The following is a 22,369-nucleotide window of genomic DNA, read 5'->3' on the forward strand; positions in this document are numbered from 1 at the left end:
TAAGTTTCCTTTCTACGGGCTTCCACATGCTTATTCAATATTGTACAAACTAATCTGTAAGAGTGCATTGGAAAATAATATATATATTTTACAACATTGTAATTCTAAATGGATTTCCCAACAATATTAATGGTGTCACTATTTAGTGACCCAAGCAGCATTATTCACGTCAGCCTGTCTTAAAAATACATAGTTGAAGCCATATCTAATCCATGAAATTTAAGCACAGCAAGAATAAATGCCATCTGTTGCAAACTTCTGCATATTAATGAATAGATTCCTAAGTACTGGGAATTGTGCCTCTCAATACTTTAATTTGGAGAAATGATGTCTAGTTATAAAGTGCACTGACACCTTAAAAAGGCATATACATTTATCGCTTGGAAGGATCCAGAATTGAATCAAACAGCTAATTATTTCAAGGATGGAGTGGAAGAGAGAGATTTAAACATTTTTTTCCTTACAGCATCACATAAGCAAAAGAAAGAACAAAGAACTCCCATTCTGCCATCTTATCTTTTTTGACAGCTGCTTCCTCAGTATAAATGATGGTATAATTGTTCTCATCAGTCTTATAATTAAAATCACTATCCAGCTGATATACAGTTTGCAAAGGCTTCCCTTATGAGTTTGCCAGATGTTGCCTTATTAGATCAAGACTTTGCTGCTTTAAGAAGTTCTGTCATAATCATCAGTACTTTTGTGTGCCTCAGTTAATGTTTGCTGGCATAATCTTGATTGTAGGCACTTGAGAACAGGAATCAGCTATCAGATCTCAAGGGGCTTATTCCACACTACCTGGTACCTCTACTATTGTATTTAGCCTTCATATTTATTCTCATTAAAAATTATGTTATACTATTTAGCACACATATACTGTGAATGAAAGAATAACCCTGCTGTGGGAAGGAATATACTCTTCAAGATGTTATTAAGAAATCCTCCTTGATTTCTCTCTCTTTTAGAAGAGACTAGATAATATGCAGGGGACACAGTGGCTCAGTAACTTAAGACGCTGAGCTGGTCAATCAGAAAAGTTGGCAGTTCAGCGGTTCGAATCCCTAGCGCTGTGTAACAGAGTGAGCTCCCGTTACTTGCCCCAGCTTCTGCCAACCTAGCAGTTCAAAAGCATATAAAAATGCAAGTAGAAAAATAGGGTGGGAAGGTAACAGCATTCAGTGCACCTTTGGTGTTTAGTCATGCCGGCCACATGACCATGAAATTGTCATCAGACAGCACTGGCTCTTTCGCTTAGAAATGGAGATGAGCACCACCCCCTAGAGTCGGGAACGATTAGCACGTATGTGTGAGGGGAACCTTTACTTTTACCTAAGATAATATGCAGAATTAGCAGTAAGTACTTACACGCAATTTTTGAACCAGTGTAGAATTAGCTCTGGTTTAGTTTGATCTCTCCATGTCAATTTATTAATAGATCAGTTACAACACATCTGAAATTGCAGCCAAGATGGTATTTTTGTCTGAAGGCTTGCAGTTTTGCAGAGCCTGTGGGCAGTTTGTTTTCCCATTGGCAGGAACCCTTGACCCACCTCCCAGCTCCATTCTCTTCTAACAGTTATGCCACCATAGCATTTTCTTTTTTCCTGGGCATTTTCATGTCAGCAGAAATAAATAAGACCATGGTTGCTGCAAGAAGCTTTGGAGGGATTGAGGAGTGGCCATAGCAACTATGTGGAAAGACCCACAGCCTATCAATGGATAGGAGTGAAAACTGTCCAAAGAAATTCTGAAGAACTTTTCCTGTTTCACCTAACCAGAGTCTGGTTAAATATTAAAGCAAAACATAGAGCTTAAATTGTCTTCCAGGAATCAGAATGACAAAATAACTTCTAGTTATTTATTTATTTCATATGGTGTAATAGAATACATCATTAACCATTGTTTTAATTTTCGATATTCATGCTGCTTCTACTTGCCAGAAGATCCTTGTGAAGTCCAGCAGCCAAATCTGATGAGCTCCCCTTCTGTCCCCTCATCTAGATCATTTATGAAGATGTTGAAGAGTATTGGGCCCAAGATAGAATCTTTTTTTTTTATTGAAAAGTTTTACAAAAAAGAAAATTTCCCCCCCAAATATTTCCCCTTCCCCCCCCTCCCTTCCTTCCCCCCCACCCCCCCTCCCAGACTTCCCAGAACAAAGTACAGGGTAAAACAATTAACAATCATATGCTAAGCTAAACTAGCTAACTACAGATTCCTATCCCCCCCCCAATACTTTAACTCGCCTTTTACTTAACTAAATATACATACTCTTAACTTTTCTATTCATTCATAAGCTATTTAGTTCGATATTTATTTTGAATATAATCAATCCATCTTCTCCATTCTGATATATATCTTTCTTGTGAATGATCTTTCAAATATGCTGAAATTTTCGCCATTTCTGCCAAATTTGCCACTTTTAATGTCCATTCTTCAATAGTAGGCAATTCTTCCTTCTTCCAGTATTGCGCCACCAGAAGTCTAGCTGCAGTTATTAAATTTAAAATCAATTTAGTCTCTATAACCGTACAATCTGTGATTATACCCAACAAAAACAATTGTGGAGTAAACTTTATCTTCTTTTTAAGAATATTTTGGATAATCCACCATATTTTAATCCAAAATGCTTTAACTTTTTTACAAGTCCACCATATGTGATAATAAGTAGCATCATCACAATCACATCTCCAACACTTAGATTGCAAATTCGGATACATACAAGCCAACTTTTTAGGATCTAAATGCCATCTGTAAAACATTTTATAAAAATTTTCTCTTAAATTTTGTGCTTGCATAAATTTTACATTTCTAACCCATTTTTCCCAAGTTTCCATCATTATTGGTTCCTGAATGTTTTGTGCCCATTTTATCATGCACTCCTTAACTAATTCCGTTTCTGAGTCTATTTCTATCAATATATTATATAATCTTTTTATATGCATTTGACCTTGATCTCTAATTTGTTTTACCAAATTTTCCTCCTTCTGCATGATACCAATTCTCTGGTCTTCTTTCCATCTAGCTTGCAACTGTCCATACTGAAACCAAGTTTGAATTATTTTTTCTTCTTTTAATGCCTTTATAGATTTTAACTGCAATATACCTCCTTCCATTTTAAGAAGCTCTTTATAGGTAATCACCTCTTGCTTTTGTTCTACACTTATATTCTCTATCGCATGTCTGAGTATTGCCCATATAAGTATCTTATAATTTAACTTATATTGATACTTCTTCCAAACTCGTAACAAGGCATTCCTTAGTATATGGCTTTTAAAGGTCTTATCCACCTTTTTGTCATATAATAAGTAAGCATGCCAGCCATATAACAAATCATATCCTTCAATATTCAATATTCTTTCTTCTGTTGAATTAATCCAGTCACTAATTATTGTTAGGACAGCTGCTTCATAGTATAATCTTAGATTAGGCATTTTAAGACCTCCTCTTTCACGTATATCTTGCATTATTTTTAACTTTATTCTCAGTCTTTTCCCTGCCCAAACAAAATTATTAATACCCTTCTGCCATTCCCTCAAATTATCATCTTTCTTAAGTATTGGTATCATTTGAAACAAAAATAAAAACCTAGGTAAAACATTCATTTTTATTGCTGCTATTCTCCCCAACAGAGATAATTGTAATTTTCCCCAATTCTCCATCTCTTTCTGTATTTTTTGCCATAGCAATTCATAATTATTTTTATATAATTTTCATTTGAGGCTGTAATATATACCCCTAAATATTTAACCTTTTTTACTATTTCAAATCCTGTTAGTCTTTCTAGTTCTTCTTTTTGCTTTACCGTCATATTTTCAGCTATTATCTTTGTTTTTTGTTTATTTATTTTAAATCCAGACATTTGAAGTATTGGGTAATTATATCCAGTAAGCCTGTAACTGATTGTACTGGTTGGGTTAAAGTAACAACCAAGTCATCCGCAAATGCTCTTAATCTATAATCATGATGTCTAATTTTAATTCCCTTTATTTTATTTGACCCTCGTATTTTATTCAGTAGTGGTTCCAAAGTTAAAATAAACAATAATGGTGATAAAGGGCATCCCTGTCTTGTTCCTTTTTCAATTTTAAAAGTTTCTGTTAAACCACCATTAATTACTATCTGTGCTGTTTGTCTCTGATATATTGCCCTAATAGATTGTGTAAAGTATTCTCCAAACTGCATCTTTTCTATTATTTTCAATAAAAATTGCCAATTCAATCGATCAAATGCCTTCTCCGCATCCAAAAAGATAAGCGCTGCAGGGACTTGGTTGTTCCTTTCCAGATATTCCAGTAAGTTTACAATTTGTCTTACATTACCTTTCATTTGTCTCCCACTTATAAATCCAGATTGGTCATTATGAATCATTTGTTGCATAATTACCATTAACCTATTTGCTAGATTTTAGCAAAAATTTTATAATCAGTATTTAAAAGCGATATTGGCCTATAATTCTTAGGTTGACTATGATCTTGGTCCTCCTTTGGAATCAATGAAATAAAAGCTGTTCTCCAAGAAGCGGGTACATCTCCTCCGGCTTGGATCTTCTGAAATAGTTCCTTAAGCGGTTCTACCATTTCTAACTGCAAATTTTTATAATAAACAGCTGTCAATCCATCTGTGCCTGGAGCTTTACCCCCCTTCAACTGTTTAATTGCTAAAATAATTTCCTCTGAAGTTATTGGTCAGTTCAATCCTTCCCTCTGCTCTGGTGTAATTACAGGAATATTCTCCTCCTGTAAATATCTGTCTATGTCTTTACCTTGAATTGTATCACTAGCATATAACTTTGTATAGAATTCTTAAAAAGCTTTTTTAATCATATTTTGTTGATATACCTCTTTACCTTTACCTTGCCCAAGACAGAATCTTGACGAATCCCACTGCATGCTTCCCTAGATACAGATGTCTGTAATTTCATTGAGAATCACATGCTGAGTGTGATTGGTCAGCCAACTGCAAATCCATCTGATGATAGTATTGTTTATCCTACATTCTTCTATCTTACTAAGAAATAGGCTGTGGTCTACTTTGTCAAATGCCTTACTGAAGTCCAAGTATACTATATCCATAGCATTTCCCTGATCCACTAACTTAGTTACTTTATCAAAGAAGTGATCTGTTTTTAACAAACCCTTTCTATGCCTGCTGAAAAATTGCATGAATGTTTTTTCACACATTATAATTTTGTGGTTAGAAAAATAAATAAGGTATTCAGTGATGGAAATAAAGTTCTATTACAAATAGATTGTGATGTGGTCTGGCATAAAATTCCACAAATCAGCAGGTTGACAGTAAAAGTACTTATAAATTGGAAGTTGGGGTGCAATATAGTACAGCCTCAATGAAGTTGAGCCTTGGTAGTACAGGGGTTTAAGGCACCCTGTTATTAAGCTGGTTATTAAGACCAGCTGCCTGCAATTACTGCAGGGTTCGAATCTCGCCAAGGCTCAAGGTTGACTCAGCCTTCCATCCTTTCTAAGGTAGGTGAAATGAGGACCCAGTTTGTGGGGGCAATAAGCTGACTTTGTATAAATATACAAAAGGATGAAGGCTATTGCTGAGCACATTGTAAGCCGCCCTGAGTCTTCAGAGAAGGGCGGCATATAAATCAAATAAAAAAAAAAATGTAGACCAGCTTACTTGTGGTGCTACCCTGGGCAACATGACTTTATCACCGCTAAATAGTCTACACATTCTAGACAATGGCAAAGGGTGTGCGCGTAATTGCTAACACTTTGGAAAGTACTCAAGATTCAGAAAGATCTTGACAGACTTAAGCATTGGGCCCTATCAGACAAGATGCAGTTCAAGAGCATGAAAAGTAAGGTCCTACACTTAGACAGGAAAAAACAAATGCACAGGTATATAATAAGAGATACCTGGCTCAACAATAGTAACTGTTGAGGGAACTAGGTGTCCTAGTGGAATACCACTTAAATATGAGTCAGCAGTGGCTGCAGCTACCAAAAAAGCCTAGGCTGCATCAACAAAGAGATAGCATCAAGATCACAAGAAGTTATAGTACCACTTTATACTGCACTGGTAAGACCGCAGTTGGAATACTGCATCCACCATGATTATCATCATACAAAAAAGATGTTGAGATTCTAGAAAAATGCAGAGAAGAGGAAGAATAAGAGGTCTGGAGGCTAAACCATAGGATGAATGTTTGCATGAACTAGGTATGCCTAGTCTAATGAAGAAAAGGACTAGGAGTAAAATGATAGCAGACTTCAGTCAAGCTGACTTGACAGGCTGTCACAGAGAAGAGGGAACTGACGTATTCTCCAAAGCATCTGAGTGCAGAACAAGAAGCACTGAGCTTCTCAGTGAAGAAAATGAAATTCTAACAGTAACAAAGGAAAATCAGAGCTACTCCATTTCTGGTCTGGTTCAATCTTCTCCAGTAAAAACAAATGTAAATATTGAGATCAGAAGGAAGAGACAGGACTGAAGACTAAAACTGATAATATTTGATCAGGAAATGCTTCTTTACTTTAATTCTCCGGGACCAAAAGAAACTATCTAATGGTCTGGCCAAATCACTGTATATTATTTGAGAACTTCCTGAGTCCTTCGGGAGAAGGGCGGTATAGAAATTCAATAAATAAATAAATAAACTGCTGGAAAACGATCACACATCATATAACCAGAGGATGAGTGAAGCAGGGCAAGGAAATATGATATCGAATATATAGCTTGCTTCAAACTCAAGTATGTGTGCTAGATATTACCGTATCTACCTTGTGGACAAATTATCCACCATTAAATGCAGAAACCAAATGTTGGGTCTTCTTAAAATGTACATGAAAAAATATCCAGAATTTTAGAAGAACTTAAATGTACAATTATATCATATAAAACATCCAAAAAGGATTTAAACTGAATCCAGGTAATTAAAGACTGGATAACCTAATATTTGCTATGGATAAGTGGTTAGAAAATATTGCTCAAAATGAAGTGAAATACATGGAAGAATAATGTTTGTTGAACAGGAATTAACATGGCTTTTGCAAATGTAACTCTTTACAGTTCTTGAAAGTATCATGAACGTGAATGTTAGGAATTTCAAAGAAAGCCAAAGAAAGTACTTTATAACACAAGTAGTGTTATAATCTACTACAAATAATAGATGGCCGCTTTATGTATTTATTCATTATACTTTTAATTGGTCCAATAATCAAAATTCCCTAGTGAATGACAAATTATCTTCATGATATCAAATAAATCCTGATAGTCACAACAGCTTTTCCCTTCATTATCCACTCTACTCATCTGATGGATGGCCACTGACTTTTGGACATTTTGATCTGATCCTGCAAGGCTCACATAAAGTTCATTAGAAACTCTGAAAGTTTGTTTGGATTTGTATAACATGCTAAGTCATTAACAATTTACAAATCATAACATTTGGGTTCACACAACACACTAAGCTAAAACCCACGAAAACCATATGATAGCCTAGTTTAGACTACTGGGATAAGCTAGTTCCTGAACCAGTAAATTTATACAGATAGTCCTCGACTTACAACCACAATTGAGCCCAAAATTACTGTTGTTAAGTGAGACATTTGCCAAGTGAGTTTTGGCCCATTTTACAACCTTTCTTGCCATATTTGTTAAGTGATAAGTTAGTAACACTGTTGTTAAGTGAATCTGGCTTCCCCATTGACTTCACTTGTCAAAACCTTGTGAAAGGTGATCACATGACTTTGGGACACAGCAAAGGTCATAAGTATGAACCAATTACCAAATATATAAATTTTGATCACATGATCATGGGGATACTGCAAACTTTGAAAAACAGTGTGCGGTTGTAACTTTGAAAAGCCACAAAACGAACTGTTGTAAATCGAGGACCACCTTTATTGTACAACCAATTGGATAAAATGATACCACCATACGGTATAGAAAAGAGAGCTTAATCCATCCCTCTGTACGAAGGTGGCCAGATTTTTCTAAGGTACCCCTAACCAGGTCCCCTCCAGATGTATTCAACTATCGCTCCCGCCATTCCAGGCGCAAAACTGCCTCGCTGTGCCGGCTGGGGAGATCGGCGTTCCGGTTCTACACATCTGGCGGGCACCCGCTGGGCGACGCCAGCCTCCGAGGCTCCATCAGCCTCCCCGAAGGAAGCGGAATGTGTTCCTGCTCTCGGGTGGGAGGAGGCTGGCTAGGCCTGGCCTAAGCGCTCCGCCTCCCTCCCTCGCCCCGTCAAGAGCAGACTAGCCCAACACGGGTCAGGGCGACGCATTCGTTCGCGGGCCGCCAGCCAAGACTGCCGAAGCTGACGCGCGCTCCGTCACCAGCACGTTGCCTTGTGCCCTGGGCAGGAGCCTTTCCTCTTCTTCCGGCGACGCGGTTTGCTACGACGAGGCTTCCTCCGCTCCGTTCAGCCGGTTGAGATAACAGCGCTTCGTGGGGTGTTGTTTTCCGGATGCGTGTTTTCGGCTGACGCGCAGGGATATTTAGGGGTCCCCGAAGGAGGCTGGGACAGCTTTCGCCGGCGCGGTGGTGACGGGACCGCGCGCCTCGTGGGATTTCGGATCGGCGGCGCCCAGGTGAGAAAGGGAGGAAACGGGCCGCCGTGTCCAAGAGGAGGCGAGGGAGGCAGGAGCATTTGGGACGCCGGGTGGGGAGGAAGGCATGAGGGAACAAGCGGGCTCCTCCTGCCCCTTTTGCCCAGGACGCGCTCCTGTTCCATCCAGGTTTCTGCTCTGGGGCTGAATACACTTTTGCCATTCTCTGAAAATGCGTGGGCCAGTGGCTTGTGGTAACATAATCTGGTGTCCGCCATCCGCATTGGATTACAACTCCCATCACCCTGAGCCATCAACTCCAGCCCTGATGGAATTACGTTTCAAACGTATCTGAATTGGGGGGAGGGGAGGGGGGAGTCTGCTCCATTTAGTGTATGTGGCTTCTTGTTGTCTGGATAATCAATCCCCGGTGAAGATGTAGGGATTTTTGTTTCGGTTTTATGGTTTTCTAGATCCGTACGACATATTTGCCGAGCGATCAAAAAGCTTGTTTGGGGAGAATGTCTTAGATCTCTCGGTTTGTCCGTAACTGAATATGAAATTCTTTAAAAGAGAGTTTATTAGGATAGCGCTTTAAAAAGCTATATGAACAATTCTTATATGAGAACCAAAGATAAAGGAGAAGTGCGCATTGGATTTCTCATGCAATTGTTTTGGCCAAGTTTTTTTCGCCCCTTGCTTAAATAGAGGTTCACTTTCTAAACAATATTTGGATGATTTCTCATTAAATGTCTGAATTATGACCCAGAAAGGCAACTACAATGTGTTGGGTTTTTTTTTCCTCCAGTGTTCTGTTTAAGAATTTAAAAAGTGAATGTAGATTGGAGGTGAAAAAAATGTTGAAGTAGTTCACAGTTCTAATAAATATTAGATCTAATCTAATAAATATTGTTAAGTTCTAATTAGGGGGCTTTTGAAAAATTTTATATTAGTAGTTTGCTCGCCATATGTTCCCTTTCCCAAAAGTGTCATATGTAGACATGACAGGGCATGAAGTCCATTTTAGAGGTTTGTTTTTGTGTTTGTTTGTGTGTTAAGGAGGCTGAACTGTTGAATTTCTTAAGATACGACTTTAGTGCATATCTCTCAAGCCTATAATAGGTGTGTAGGCGGTTGCAAAGCAATGTTGCATATTCACACATATTGTGTAATTATTGATTAAGCCTTAAAATGTAGCAAGTTGAAGTGTTCTTTGGAAAGTATTAAAGTATTGAATTATCAGTAAAATTACTGAATTTCCAGTATTTAAATTCCTTTTGATCTGTGATATAATCTGATAGGGTTTCTCAAATAAACACAATTTGAGTTTAAATACCTGTTTATGCTAATGAGGAAGTTAACCTGAAATTATAGTACAAGCATTTGTTAATTAATACTTATTCAGGGTGAGATCACTTATGCATAACTGAATTTTATGTTGTTTACTTGCAAGTTTGACTACTTAGTATAAGACAAGCTGCTGTGGGCTGCCAGATCTGGGCTGTGACAAATCTGAAAAACTCTTTACTGCCATCTGGTGGCCATCCAGAGATTTTCAGTCCAGATATGGCAACCCTAATTTCATGGCAGCTAAAATGGTAAGCACAGGGCTCTTGGGATTCTTTGCAATAAATAATTTCCAACTGATATTTGATTCATTTTCTTTTCCCATGCTTTTTTCTTTTTGTTGGTTTGCTTTTCAGGGTCTGCCCTCTTTTTTAGTCTTAAGGTATCACATAATTCTTTATTGCATCCTTAATGGATTAAAATAGGTCTTCTGGGCATAATGGAGAATGTTTAATAGGAGATGATTCTGTATAATCCTGTTTTTGTGTATGTGTCAAACATGATCCATACTTGGAAATCTTATTTATGCTCTGTAGCTTACTAGTAGGCATTACCAAACTACAATAACTGAAAGCTTGTTGTATAGTTAGATGTTCATGCATTTGAAGATGTCCAAGCTATTGTTAGGAAATCATGTACCATCTTTTTGAGATTCATTAAGCTATTCAGGTAAATACATGTGTGTGTGTCTCTAAAATAATGCTGGGGGTTATTGTGATGGTGACAGGGCCAGATAATTATATAACCAACAGACATTTGTATTCTGTGTTATTGTACAAAAGATACAGTCAACACTGAATATACCAGTTTTTGAATAGGTTCAGATCATATTGTAGTTATATGACTGCTGAAGTTCAAAATGTTAAATGGTTGAGGCCAAACATTTAAAAGGGGGAGGAGGAGGAACAAGAACAGTATTATAAATATTTATAAATTTATAGAAAAAATATGGCAGTTGTATTTTTACTAGGATGAGATATTCCTACCTGAAAAAGTTGCATTTTAATCCAATATAATGGTTTTTTTAATATTCCATATAATTAGAGCTTCTTTTAGATTTCAGCAAGGTAATCTTCATGTTAAATATTATTTTGATTGTTTCTAGTCATTTAAATATGTATGTATAAACAATAGTAATAACAGCAAACCAGCTTAGCTTTCATTGTCAAAATATTTTGACTAGTCTCATTCTTCTCTACAGCAACTTTTCCATTCTTTTTATATAATGGGTGTGGTGTTATGAAGAACTACAAATTAAATTAAAATTTATGGGATACTGATGGGAAGTAATAAAATCAAAGTGATACTGCCCAAATCTGATACCAAAGGGTTAACCTAAAACAGCAAAGCATTGTGATAAAACATGTGTCCATTGTGTCAAACTGAACAACCCCCAACCCCCCAATGATTTATGACCTTTTCATTCAGTATATTCTTATACTGAATATAGGTACTCAGATTTTACCTTAATTCCATCAACTATAGTTTTAAGAGATTTAATTTTTTAAATATCAACATGTTTCATTTGGCAATATTAAATACAGTATACTATAATTTCCTTTTATTGTACTGGTGGCGGGGTTCTGATTGTGAAGATATTATCCTTTCAAGGATCTATAACAGTACAGGTAGTTCTTGATTTACAACCACAATTTAACCCAACATTTCTGTTGCAAAGTAAGACAGCTGTTAACTGCGTTTTGCTCCATTTTACAACATTTCTTGACCCAGCAGTTAAGTTAGTAACACAGTTGTTAAGTGAATCTGGCTTCTCCATTGACCGTTTGTCAAAGGGTCATAAAATGTGATCATAGGACCCTGGGAAACTGCAGCTGTCATAAATACAGGCTAGATGCCAGTTATCCAAATTTTGGTCACATGACCATGGGGATGCTGCAACAGTTATAAGTGTGAAAACTGGTTATAAGTCACCTTTTTTAATGCCATTGTAACTTTGAATGGTCACTAGATGAATTGTTGTAAGTCAAGGACTACCTGTATCAAAAAAATTGGATTCACATCTTGGTGCCAGGCATGAGTATCCTAAAGCATGGGTCCCCAACCCTCAGGTGGTGGACCGGTACTGGTCCATGGCTCATTGGGAACTGGGTCATGCAAGTGGTGAATGCACATGTGCACAAAATCATCCCCTCTTTCCCCTCCCCAGCCACCATTGCTGGTCTGTGAAGCCAAAAGGGTTGGCGTCCACTGTCCTATGAAGTTTGTCTAGGGATGGTGAGAAGGAGGGGGGAAAAACCTCAAACCTTTGACCTACATTTGTTTAAGATTTTTCCTACTGTATTAAAATAATTTTCATTGTAAATTAAAACAGCCAAGCCTTATGCATTAATCTTGAAGAGAATTCTTTTCACTTTCAAAAGTAATTCCACAATGTGCTGTATGAAAATGATTTGTCTTGTTCATCCTTTATTTTAAAGATTGTTTACATTTAATGGTAGTTTGACTACACATGTGTATTGTATATAAGAAAATTGGCTTCCTCACCTCAAAATGAAAGAATTCTCATATCGGTATATCTTTGTGAGCTGCAATAGATGCACTATTTGGATATAACCACGAGTTATTATTTTTATTTAATTTATAAACCAATAGTTTTGTATTTTGTTTCTTCTTTCAGATGAATGAATTTGGAATTAAAAACATGGATCAAGTAGCACCTGTTTGCAATGTATATAGAGAATTGTTCAAGGTAAGCTATGAAGGAAAAACAGATATGCATTGTAAAACCCAGCTTAAACCTTGGGCGAAGCATATCAATAATATGATTAATTATATTGAAAGCCCTTCTGTCAGTATTGCCTCAAATTCAAAATTCTTCAAAGAATGTTTTACAGAATATGTTCTAGAAAGTAGTTATTCATTTGTTGGCTTAATAGTAAGTGTGGGGCTATTTATTCACTTTTGATTTTTGATAAATTCTTATTAATCTGGGCTATGTAACTTATTGACAGATCTAGTTGTAAAACATCTTGTGGGCCTAATGAGTGACTTCCATTGGCCTTGAGCGGGGCAGGCCCATCACCATGGGGCTTTTCTCAGTACTTTTAAGATGTGGCAATTTACCATTAATCCATAGCAGCTTTGACATAGGACATAATATTTTATTAGAGCTGGTTGGATCTAATCTATAGAAGATTTAAACTGTTTAATTTTCATGTTTTAAATATGCAGAATACTTTTGAAGTACAGTATCCCTTTTGATCTTACAGAGTGTTACATTTTCTCCAGTGACTCACTGTAAGGGATCATTTATTTACACAAAACACAGGAGTTTCCAGATTATGTTGAAAGTGTTTGGCCTTTCCTCTAAATATTAGTGATGACTCAGATCTTTTTATCTATTAACACTGAAAGAATTTGTCATTACTATGCCAGCTATCTAGCTTTCTAATCATTTCATTTATACAGCAAATTGCTTAAGTTCTTGATGTTGAACTTTGTAATTGTAAAATCCATAAGAATAGTTTCATTATTCTAGACTGAAACACTTTGACTAAATTTTACATAGTTCCTTGGGTCACTCATTTAAACTGTATACAAATTCTATAATAACTCATTAGAAATTTATGCTGCATTAATATTAAAATGCCTGGCGGTACTGCTGCCCCATTACTTTGATAAGTGATTTATAAAATAATATAGATTAATACAACAACATAATCACAATGAGATATAAATTACATTTTGATATGCAAACTGAGGTGCTTTAGGCATACATTGCTCCATTGCTCTTAAAATCTTTGTATGCTGTTTGTTGATATTATGGAAAGAAAGTTATTTTTTAGAAATGACTCAATAGCATAGAATGCAAGTATACAAATTCTTCCTCAGTGACTTAAGAGTTACATTAACATTTTAGAACATGTATCCAAGAGATTTTCAGTTGTGAGTTGAGATTATAACAGTTTTATTTATTATTTGATTTGAATTGATTTGATTTCTATAGCCATCTATCTCAATATGTAATTCTGAGTAGCATGCATCATAAAACATAATAATTTATAACAATTATAATACTACAAAATAAATATATATGGCATCAAGTAAAACTTGAAATGGGGCTCTTAACACACTCGGGAGCCTAGGCACACAACCAAGTCTAGACAGCCTTGTGAGTGGTCGATAGGGTTGGGGTCATCCTGACCTCTGAAGAGAGACTATTTTAGAGGATAGGTGCTAAGACAGAGAGGGCACGTCTTGCAGTTCCCACATGCTGACATTCCTTAGCTGATGGGATCTGCAACATTCTTAAACTGCCTGTTCAAACTGGACAGGTAGAAATGACTGGGAGAAGATGTTCCCTAAAATAACCTGGCCTCAAGCCATGAAGGACTTTAAAAGTGATAACCAGCACATTGATTTGCACCAGAAACATACTGGTAACCAGTGCAGTTCAGGAAGATCGATGTTAAATGTGTCAAATATCCAACATGCAGCCTTTACTAACCATGCAGCCACATTCTGCAGACGATTGAAACTTCCAAATACTCTTCAAAGCAGGGTGGATTTGATTTAAATCGAGTTGATTTAAATCACGATTTAAATCATGATTTAAATCACTAGTAAAAAGGCTTGATTTAAATCAACTCGATTTAAATCATAATTTTTAAAGAGCAACTGTCATTTCTGCTACTCCTTTGACCCACTGTTGACTCACCGATAGTCCCAGTGTTGCAGAATATACAGTCTCATGCTACATAACTAAGCTCCATTTCATGCTGAATAAACTAAATTATTTATGTATCTTAAATAGAAAACTATCTTATGATAGATTTTTACCCCGAAAGTTTTTTATTAAAATAAATTCGATAAAAATGAAAAAAATCCAATTTAAATCAAAAAAATCCGATTTAAATCAAAAAAATCTGATTTTTTGATTTTTTTAAAAAAATCATTGATTTTTATACATCCTGCTTCAAAGGCAACCGTATATAGAATTAATTGTAGTAATCCATGAGAGAGATCACAAGGGCATGAGTGACTGTTAACAAAGCCACCTGATCCAGAAAGAGCTACACAGCACCGAAGGCACGTCTGGCCATTGCTGCCACCTGCTTTTCTAGCAGGAGCCATGAGTCCAAGAGGACCCCCGTATTGCATACCAGGTCATCTTATTTATTTATTTATTTTTAATTTGATTTATATGCCGCCCTTCTCCGGAGACTCAGGGCGGTTTACAATGTGTTAAGCAATAGCCTTCATACTTTTGTATATTTATACAAAGTCAGCTTATTGCCCCCACAACTGGGTCCTCAATTTACCTACCTTAGAAAGGATGGAAGGCTGAGTCAACCTTGAGCCTGGGTATTGCCCCAAATTAGAAGGCCACATTTGCTTTGTCATAATATATTAAATTTGCTGTGGATGTAATAAGATACTCACTTTGATGTTTTCTATGTTTCAGCGCCAACTTGCATTTGATAGCTTTGAAGGTGCTTTGTTCACTGGATTCTATCCACCAATAAATGAAGATCAGACTCTTCAGGAAGTGCCAACCGGCCTTGATTCTATTTCTTTCGGTAAAGCCTGTTTTTATAAGCAGTTTTGCCATGCTAATTAAAGGAATTCCAAGTCATTTACACAAGAAATTAGGGAGGAATCAATCTCCAGATTATCAAAAATCATTGCAAAAGTTCATATTTTAGAAATGTTTATATAGAAAATAATTTGATTGTGCACAATTTTTTGTAATCATTATGTAGCCTTAGTAGTGGTAAGAAATAAACAAGGAAGTATTACTGAATCTAGCTAGGATTTCCAATATTTTCCATTATTGAAATATCCAGTATCCAATATTTTCCAGTTTATTCAAATAAACTGACTGGATTTATTAGATGTTAGACATTCATACAACATTACACAAAACAAAACAAAACACTCCTTTTTCTACAGATTATTTTCTTTTTGTTCTTGTTATGTTCAACGTTATAATTCCTTTGCTTTTCAGAATCAAGCTCTTCTGAACTGCCACTCTTAACTCCATGTAGTAAAGCTGTGATGAGTCAGGCCTTAAATGCAACTTTCAGTGGCTTCACAAAAGAACAGCACAGATTAGGCATTCCAAACAGTAAGTGGGCTTTTTTTTTCTTCCTTTCTAATATGGATTAGGCTAAACGATTGTTGTATCATTTTTCTTCTAATATAATAAAATATTTACCATACAATTTACTTATACTAAACTATTACTTACAAATATATTCATCACAATAATGCTAACGTTCATATGAATTTGCTTAAGATTGTATCCTATATATCTACAGTTGTAAACTGAGTTAAATATTAAGAGTTTTAACTCAAAAAATGTGTGGATTCAGGTGGTAGTAAAAGGGATAGTAGCTATTATATTTTAGTGTATGCTACTACAACTTCCCTTGGGGAATTTTTTTTTGATAAAGTAATTCGTTTTCTTCCTTTCTGCAGATCCCTGGCTTTGGACACAACATCATGTATGTCAGTGGCTTCTCTGGGCTGCCAATGAATTTAGTTTAGTGAATGTGAACTTTGAGAAATTTGCTATGAATGGCCAAGATTTATGCAATCTAGGAAAGGAACATTTTTTGGAACTAGCACCTGATTATGTTGGTGACATACTGTGGGAACATTTGGATCAGATGATAAAAGGTGAATGAGCTAAATCAAAGTGATAAAGTGATATGCAGAATACGCAAACCAGTTGTGGCAATATTGAGAAAACACTTGTAAAACTTCAAAGTGAATTCTAATTTGCCATTTATTTATCATCTAAAGGAACTAGAGTGTTTGCTTCCTATACTATTTGAGATTATCTTAATATGGGAGTTCTTGTCTGCTTTGATTAAGCTGAAGACATAGATTAGAACTGGTTTAAGATGGATTCATATACTGTGTTAAGCCAAAACCAAAAATATGTGGTCTTAGCTACAAACATACTTGGAAGCAGATGGAGCCAATCCAATAAAAAACAGCCTTAGCCAGGGAAACACACATTGTGACTTTGGACCAGTCAACATTTCTTAATTAAATATAAAGATTGCCATTGTTGTGACATCTTAAAGGAAAGGAGAGATTGCTTTACGCTATTGAAAGAAAGGATAATCAGAGTAATACTGAAAATGTAAAAAATACATGTGTCTCATTGACTTAACCCTAATTTATATATTTATATGTGACTCTGTACGGTTTACAATAAAATAGATAAAATACATAATATAAAATTATATGTTTTACTTTTTGAGGTATAAATTGGATTTAACTGTGATCAGTTAAAGCATTTTAAGTAATAATTTAATCACATTAAATTATTTTCAAAATGGCAGGTAATTTTGCCATAAAATATAGTTTGGTGAAAATGCTATCACTCATATATGACACATTGTCAAAGCAATTTCTCCTATTTAGGTATATATTTAAACATCTTTGTTTGTTTTCAGACAATGAAGAGAAGCCACAAGATCAATACATGGAAAATTCTCACCTTACTTCATCTCCACATTGGGTCAACAACAACTCTCTAGGTAAATTTAATTTCAATAATCATAGTATCAAAATTTGAGGGCGCAGTTTCCGCTTATTGTGAATAAAGCTTCTTGTTCAGTATCTCTACTGAACAGCAGCAACAACAACTGATCTTAGACTAGTGCATTTAAACTACAAAAAGTAGTTTCTGGTTTTTTGTTTTGTTTTGTTTTGTTTTTGCTGGGGGCATGTTAGTGAAAGAAGGAAATGGACATAGAGAAAAACATGGATAAAGTTCAAAATACCAAAATAAGTGCATAGTTTGGTGCTAGAAACTTGCAAAACTGGAACTTTGAAGAAATGGCTTATGTTTCAAACCAGAAGCTGATATTTGAAATGCAAAATATCTTATGTGATGTTAGTGGCCAGATATTGACAAACACTCCATACAGTACAAAATATAGTGTTTGAGTTGGATCAATGATATCGATTGTCTTTAAGAATAAGCTATTACTTCATGTCTTTGTGAATATTAAATAAATACAATATATTAAATAATTATGGTATATTGTTTTTTTTGCTAAAATTTTAGAATCACTAAAATCACTTAACACTACATTAACTCACTTAAGTTGAAGTACTAGCTGCTATAAATGCTTTAAAGTATATAAAAGCAATTGTAGACATGGAAGTGCATTACCATAGTTATACTGGCAGGAGACAGATTTATATTATCTTTGTATTTCAACTGTTTCCCTCTTTCAAAAAAATACAAAGATTAAGCTTTGTTTAATTTAGAATATGGATAATGGTGGCATTTATTCAGAGACTGTCACTATATTTTATTCAGGAAAGTCCTCAAAGTTGTTTAATTGGACGGTAGGTACTATTGTAGAAGTTAAAGGATTTCTAACCACAGTGTTGTGGATTGTGTTTTTTTTAGGCATTAATGTTGAACAAGTGCAGTATTGTACTCAAGTACCCAGCTATCCAAAATCTCTAAGTTTCCAAAAAGCCAGAGTTCTGGGAGATGTATGTCAGACGACAATTGGGCCAAATCTTGTTAATCTAAAACAAGAATTTCAGATGTTTCCGAAAGCACAATTAGAGACTATCAATGTGAACTACTGTTCAATGAATCAGGATTTCACAAGAAATAATCTCAACTTGGTGTTGGATAATACAAGTAAGATGTCTATTTCCCTGTGTTTATGAGCTGTTATATATTCAAATATGAGGTTGCTTATTTTTGTTTTAATAGCCCACTTCTTTGTTTATGACTTAATCATAAAAGTGATTTTATAGAGTTAGTCTTGACTTTAAATTGATAATTTTACTGATTACATTTAGACAAAGCTACAGTAACCTGGATGGGGCTTAAACATCTCTGAAGTATGATACATTTTATCTTACCTATTCAAATTAGCATAATCAAATATATTTGTAAAGTTAAAGTACAATGAAATTTGGGGGTTGTATTCTGTAATTGCATTCATAGTTCAATTATTTATATGTTAAATAAGTACAATATTTTGAAATCCAACTTAAGGTATAATAATCTCTATTCATGAAATTTTCTCCTTTTGTCCAGGTAAACCTAGAGAGCATGATTCAAATGACAGTGGCACAGAAAGTTACGAAGGCTCAGATTCATTGCTACAGTCTTGGAATAGTCAGTCCTCCTTAGTAGATGTTCAACGGGTTCCATCTTATGACAGCTTTGAAGATGATTGCAGCCAGTCCTTGTGTCTGAACAAACCCACAATGTCCTTTAAAGACTATATTCAAGAAAGGAGTGACCCTGTAGAGCAAGGGAAACCAGTTATTCCGGCAGCAATACTAGCAGGATTTACAGGCAAGTAAAATATTTCCCTGTCCCCTTTTTTGTCTTTAGGCCTCCTTGTTTCATTGATGGTAAAGAAATTCAAAGGAAAATTGTATACACAATTTATATCAAAATTGTGATTATTTTGATATAAAGACCATAATTTCATAACATTGCTTTGTCCTGTAATCTTTTCAGATAAATTTGATTCAGTTGAATTTGAATGTGCTGTAAAATCTAACAGCATTTTAAGAGGAAAAAAAAAAGACTAATTCAGACAACTCTTCTGGATTTTCACTATCATTTACCATCTTTTTCTAATACAGATTCTGGTGTCTGGTTGATCTTTTAATCAAGAAGATTTTTAAAAGAATGACATAACTAATATTTAAATCTTGAAAACCAACTAACATTCTTATGAATTCTTGTGTCTTTCTCTGTATATACTTTAACAATTCATTTTGATATTCATAGGTAGTGGACCCATACAGCTGTGGCAATTTCTTCTAGAACTTCTGACTGACAAATCTTGTCAGGCATTCATTAGCTGGACTGGAGATGGCTGGGAGTTTAAACTTGCAGACCCAGATGAGGTTAGTAATTCAATTCATCCATTATTAAAAAATAAATGGAAGTTTATAGCAGCTAGCAAGGCATAGCTATATTAGTTATCAAACTAGGATTGGAAAATTGAATTTTCAATCTATTCTTGGCCATGGTAATTCACTGTGGGATTTCAGGGCAGTCTCTATATTTCTAGATAGAGATCTAACTTTCTCAGTCTCAGTCCATCTTACCTTATAGATTTGTTTTTCTGATCAAATGAATGAAGATCTTTAATTAAGCCACTTTGAAGCTCCCAAAGAAAAGGCAGGGTGTAAACTAACAAATTACACAGAGCACCAGGAAGAAAAGGGCCACTTCAAACATCTCATTCAGAAGCGATGATCTGTGATTATAGCTTCAGTTTCATATATTAATATAGACTTATACAGGCAAGCCTCTGATTAATTATGTTGTATACAGTACAGTTTACAAGTGTTCTAAACTATGATCTTTTGTTTAATGGCCATTCAAAGTTAGGAAAGCACTGCAAAAGTTAGTTGCAACCAGTACCCACACTTGCGACCATTGCAATCAAATAAATGAAAATTTGGGGATTTGACAATCGGCATGTATTTATGATGGCTGCAGTGTCCCACAGTCACATGATTGCCATTTGCAACCTTCCCAGGAAGCTTCTGATGAGCAAAGTCAATGGGGGAAGCTGGTTGCATAATCACCATGTGATTCACTTAACTGCAGTTATTCAATTAACAGCAAAAAAAATAATAATCATAAAATCAGGTGTGACTCAGTTAATGACTGCATCTCTTAAATGTTGGAAGTTCTGGTCCAATTGTGGCAGTAAGTCAAAGACTATCTGTATGCCCTTAGCTAATTTAAATGCAAACCTTCAAATTATGGAACTTCATGATCATTTTGAAGATGTACTAAATTAGAAAACAGCATGGAAATTGTGCTCTTTATTGTGCTCTTTAAAGCTCCAGTAACATTAAGTAGTTGCTCAGTAGCTAAATTTTTATTGCTACTGAGTAAAGTAGAGTTTAATACAATTTCACTGGAATCTAAATTAACTGCATTAAATTGTTTTCTTTCTTTTTATCTCAGGTTGCAAGAAGATGGGGCAGAAGAAAAAACAAGCCCAAAATGAACTATGAGAAGTTGAGCCGTGGCCTACGTTACTATTATGATAAGAACATTATTCACAAAACTTCAGGCAAACGTTATGTGTACCGTTTTGTATGTGATCTACAAAATCTGTTGGGATATACAGCAGAAGAACTCCATGCAATGCTAGGAGTGCAGCCAGATACTGAAGACTGAGCACTGCAGTCTTGTGAGCTTTGGATGCAAGAACACATGAATCTGTGAATTGGGACCTTCCGCATCAGTCATTGGATTTATCTTCTGACTGTTTGGAGTAGTACACTGTTGAACTCCTAAAAGAAGTGTTTTCATAATTGGGCGAAGAAGTGGATTCAGTTTCAGGCAGAAAAAGAACTTATGTATCCAGCCTTTTCAGCAGTCCTTCCAAAAGTCAACCCAGTTCCTGACTAAACCTGAAGACAGCAAAATGCTCTGGGGCTCAGGGTTCAGTTATGTCAACTTCTATATAAGTAAGGGTGACATCCAGACTAAGCCTATTGGAATTTCAAGGATTAAACCCGTTCCCATTTTACTGTTAACAACCCTGCAGACATTACATATCATTTGTTTTATTGAGGAAGAAAAGGCTAGGTATCTTTTATTTAATATATGTGCCATATAAATTTACAAAGGGCATTCTTTTAGAGTTGTGTATGTTTCATCATACACATCTTGGAACTAGAAGGAGCAATGGCAGAGATTCCATACAAGGACAGAAAAAAATATACCATTTCAAAAAAATCTGTATATTTATGTGTGGTGTGTACGCTTAAGCATGTTCATATGTTTCTCTGGCAGTGAAAAGCTCCTATTTAATAAATATTGTATATTGTAATTTAAAATCATGTAAACATCTGAAGTGGAAGAATGTGTTTCAATTCAAAAGAGCAGCTTTTACAGCATCTTGGAAGATTTTAATTTTTCAAGGGAATTTATATAAAATAAGCACATGCCAAGTGCCCTGTCACAGAAGACTGTTTAAGGCTGACAAACACCTGAACTTTTATGGCAAGATAATTGTTCAGTCTGGTCATAAAGTGTGATGCTGTAACTGAAAATAGCAATGTCGCTTAAATTATATTTATTAATGGAAAATCACTTCTATGCATGTCCTTTTAAAAACAATTGATATATATATATATATATTTCTTATTCTTTCAATTGTCCCTTTTCCATCCCTTTCGTTCACTTATAATGAATTATCCTGATTAAAATAAGAATTCTATTTTTGAAAAAAAATACCTGATTTCTTTTCTGCAATTAGAAAACAGATATATAGCAGCTATTTTTACTGCAAAAGCAAACAGCTTCACTGGAAAACAATTTGTAAGAAAACATTTTTAATTTGAAAATGCTGTAAACTTACAAAATGAAGTTTAAAAAACATTGACTTTTATTAAAACACCTTGAACAAGGGCCAGTAATTATGTAGTTATTTGTATTTCAAAGTTGTCACTTAACTTCATCTTAAACAATTCATTGATAAATCTCTAAACAAGACAAACTA

At 35.3% G+C, this 22,369-nt stretch overlaps 1 protein-coding gene and 1 long non-coding RNA gene across 2 annotated transcripts in view; one reads left to right on the top strand and one right to left on the bottom strand.

Annotated features, from left to right (window-relative positions):
• The first annotated feature begins 6,795 nt into the window (after window positions 1-6,795).
• On the top strand, window positions 6,796-22,278 carry ETS2 (ETS proto-oncogene 2, transcription factor). Its single transcript, XM_060686407.2, has 10 exons — window positions 6,796-8,567; window positions 12,511-12,582; window positions 15,298-15,412; window positions 15,841-15,960; window positions 16,314-16,514; window positions 17,303-17,386; window positions 18,271-18,513; window positions 18,919-19,186; window positions 19,631-19,745; window positions 20,824-22,278. The coding sequence occupies exons 2-10, from the start codon at window positions 12,511-12,513 to the stop codon at window positions 21,037-21,039; spliced, it is 1,434 nt and encodes a 477-aa protein (XP_060542390.1). The 5' UTR covers window positions 6,796-8,567; the 3' UTR covers window positions 21,040-22,278.
• Window positions 18,872-22,369, bottom strand: part of LOC117655772 (uncharacterized) — a 58,341-nt gene continuing 54,843 nt past the window's right edge. Inside the window, exon 6 of the long non-coding RNA XR_015734474.1 lies at window positions 18,872-19,128. This is a non-coding gene — a long non-coding RNA (uncharacterized LOC117655772). The remainder of the gene's footprint in view (window positions 19,129-22,369) is intronic.

The sequence above is a fragment of the Pantherophis guttatus genome, chromosome 5, assembly GCF_059756535.1.
Source record: "Pantherophis guttatus breed Tessera chromosome 5, ASM5975653v1, whole genome shotgun sequence".
NCBI classification, from domain to species: Eukaryota; Metazoa; Chordata; class Lepidosauria; order Squamata; family Colubridae; genus Pantherophis; species Pantherophis guttatus.

What these genes read in the sequence shown, in the direction of transcription:
- ETS2 (XM_060686407.2), top strand. Translation starts at nt 12,511, where the DNA reads ATGAATGAATTTGGAATTAAAAACATGGATCAAGTAGCACCTGTTTGC. An exon ending in CAGATTAGGCATTCCAAACA is followed by an intron (nt 15,961 to 16,313) that starts GTAAGTGGGCTT and finishes TCCTTTCTGCAG; the next exon opens with ATCCCTGGCTTTGGACACAA. An exon ending in CTAGCAGGATTTACAGGCAA is followed by an intron (nt 19,187 to 19,630) that starts GTAAAATATTTC and finishes ATTCATAGGTAG; the next exon opens with TGGACCCATACAGCTGTGGC.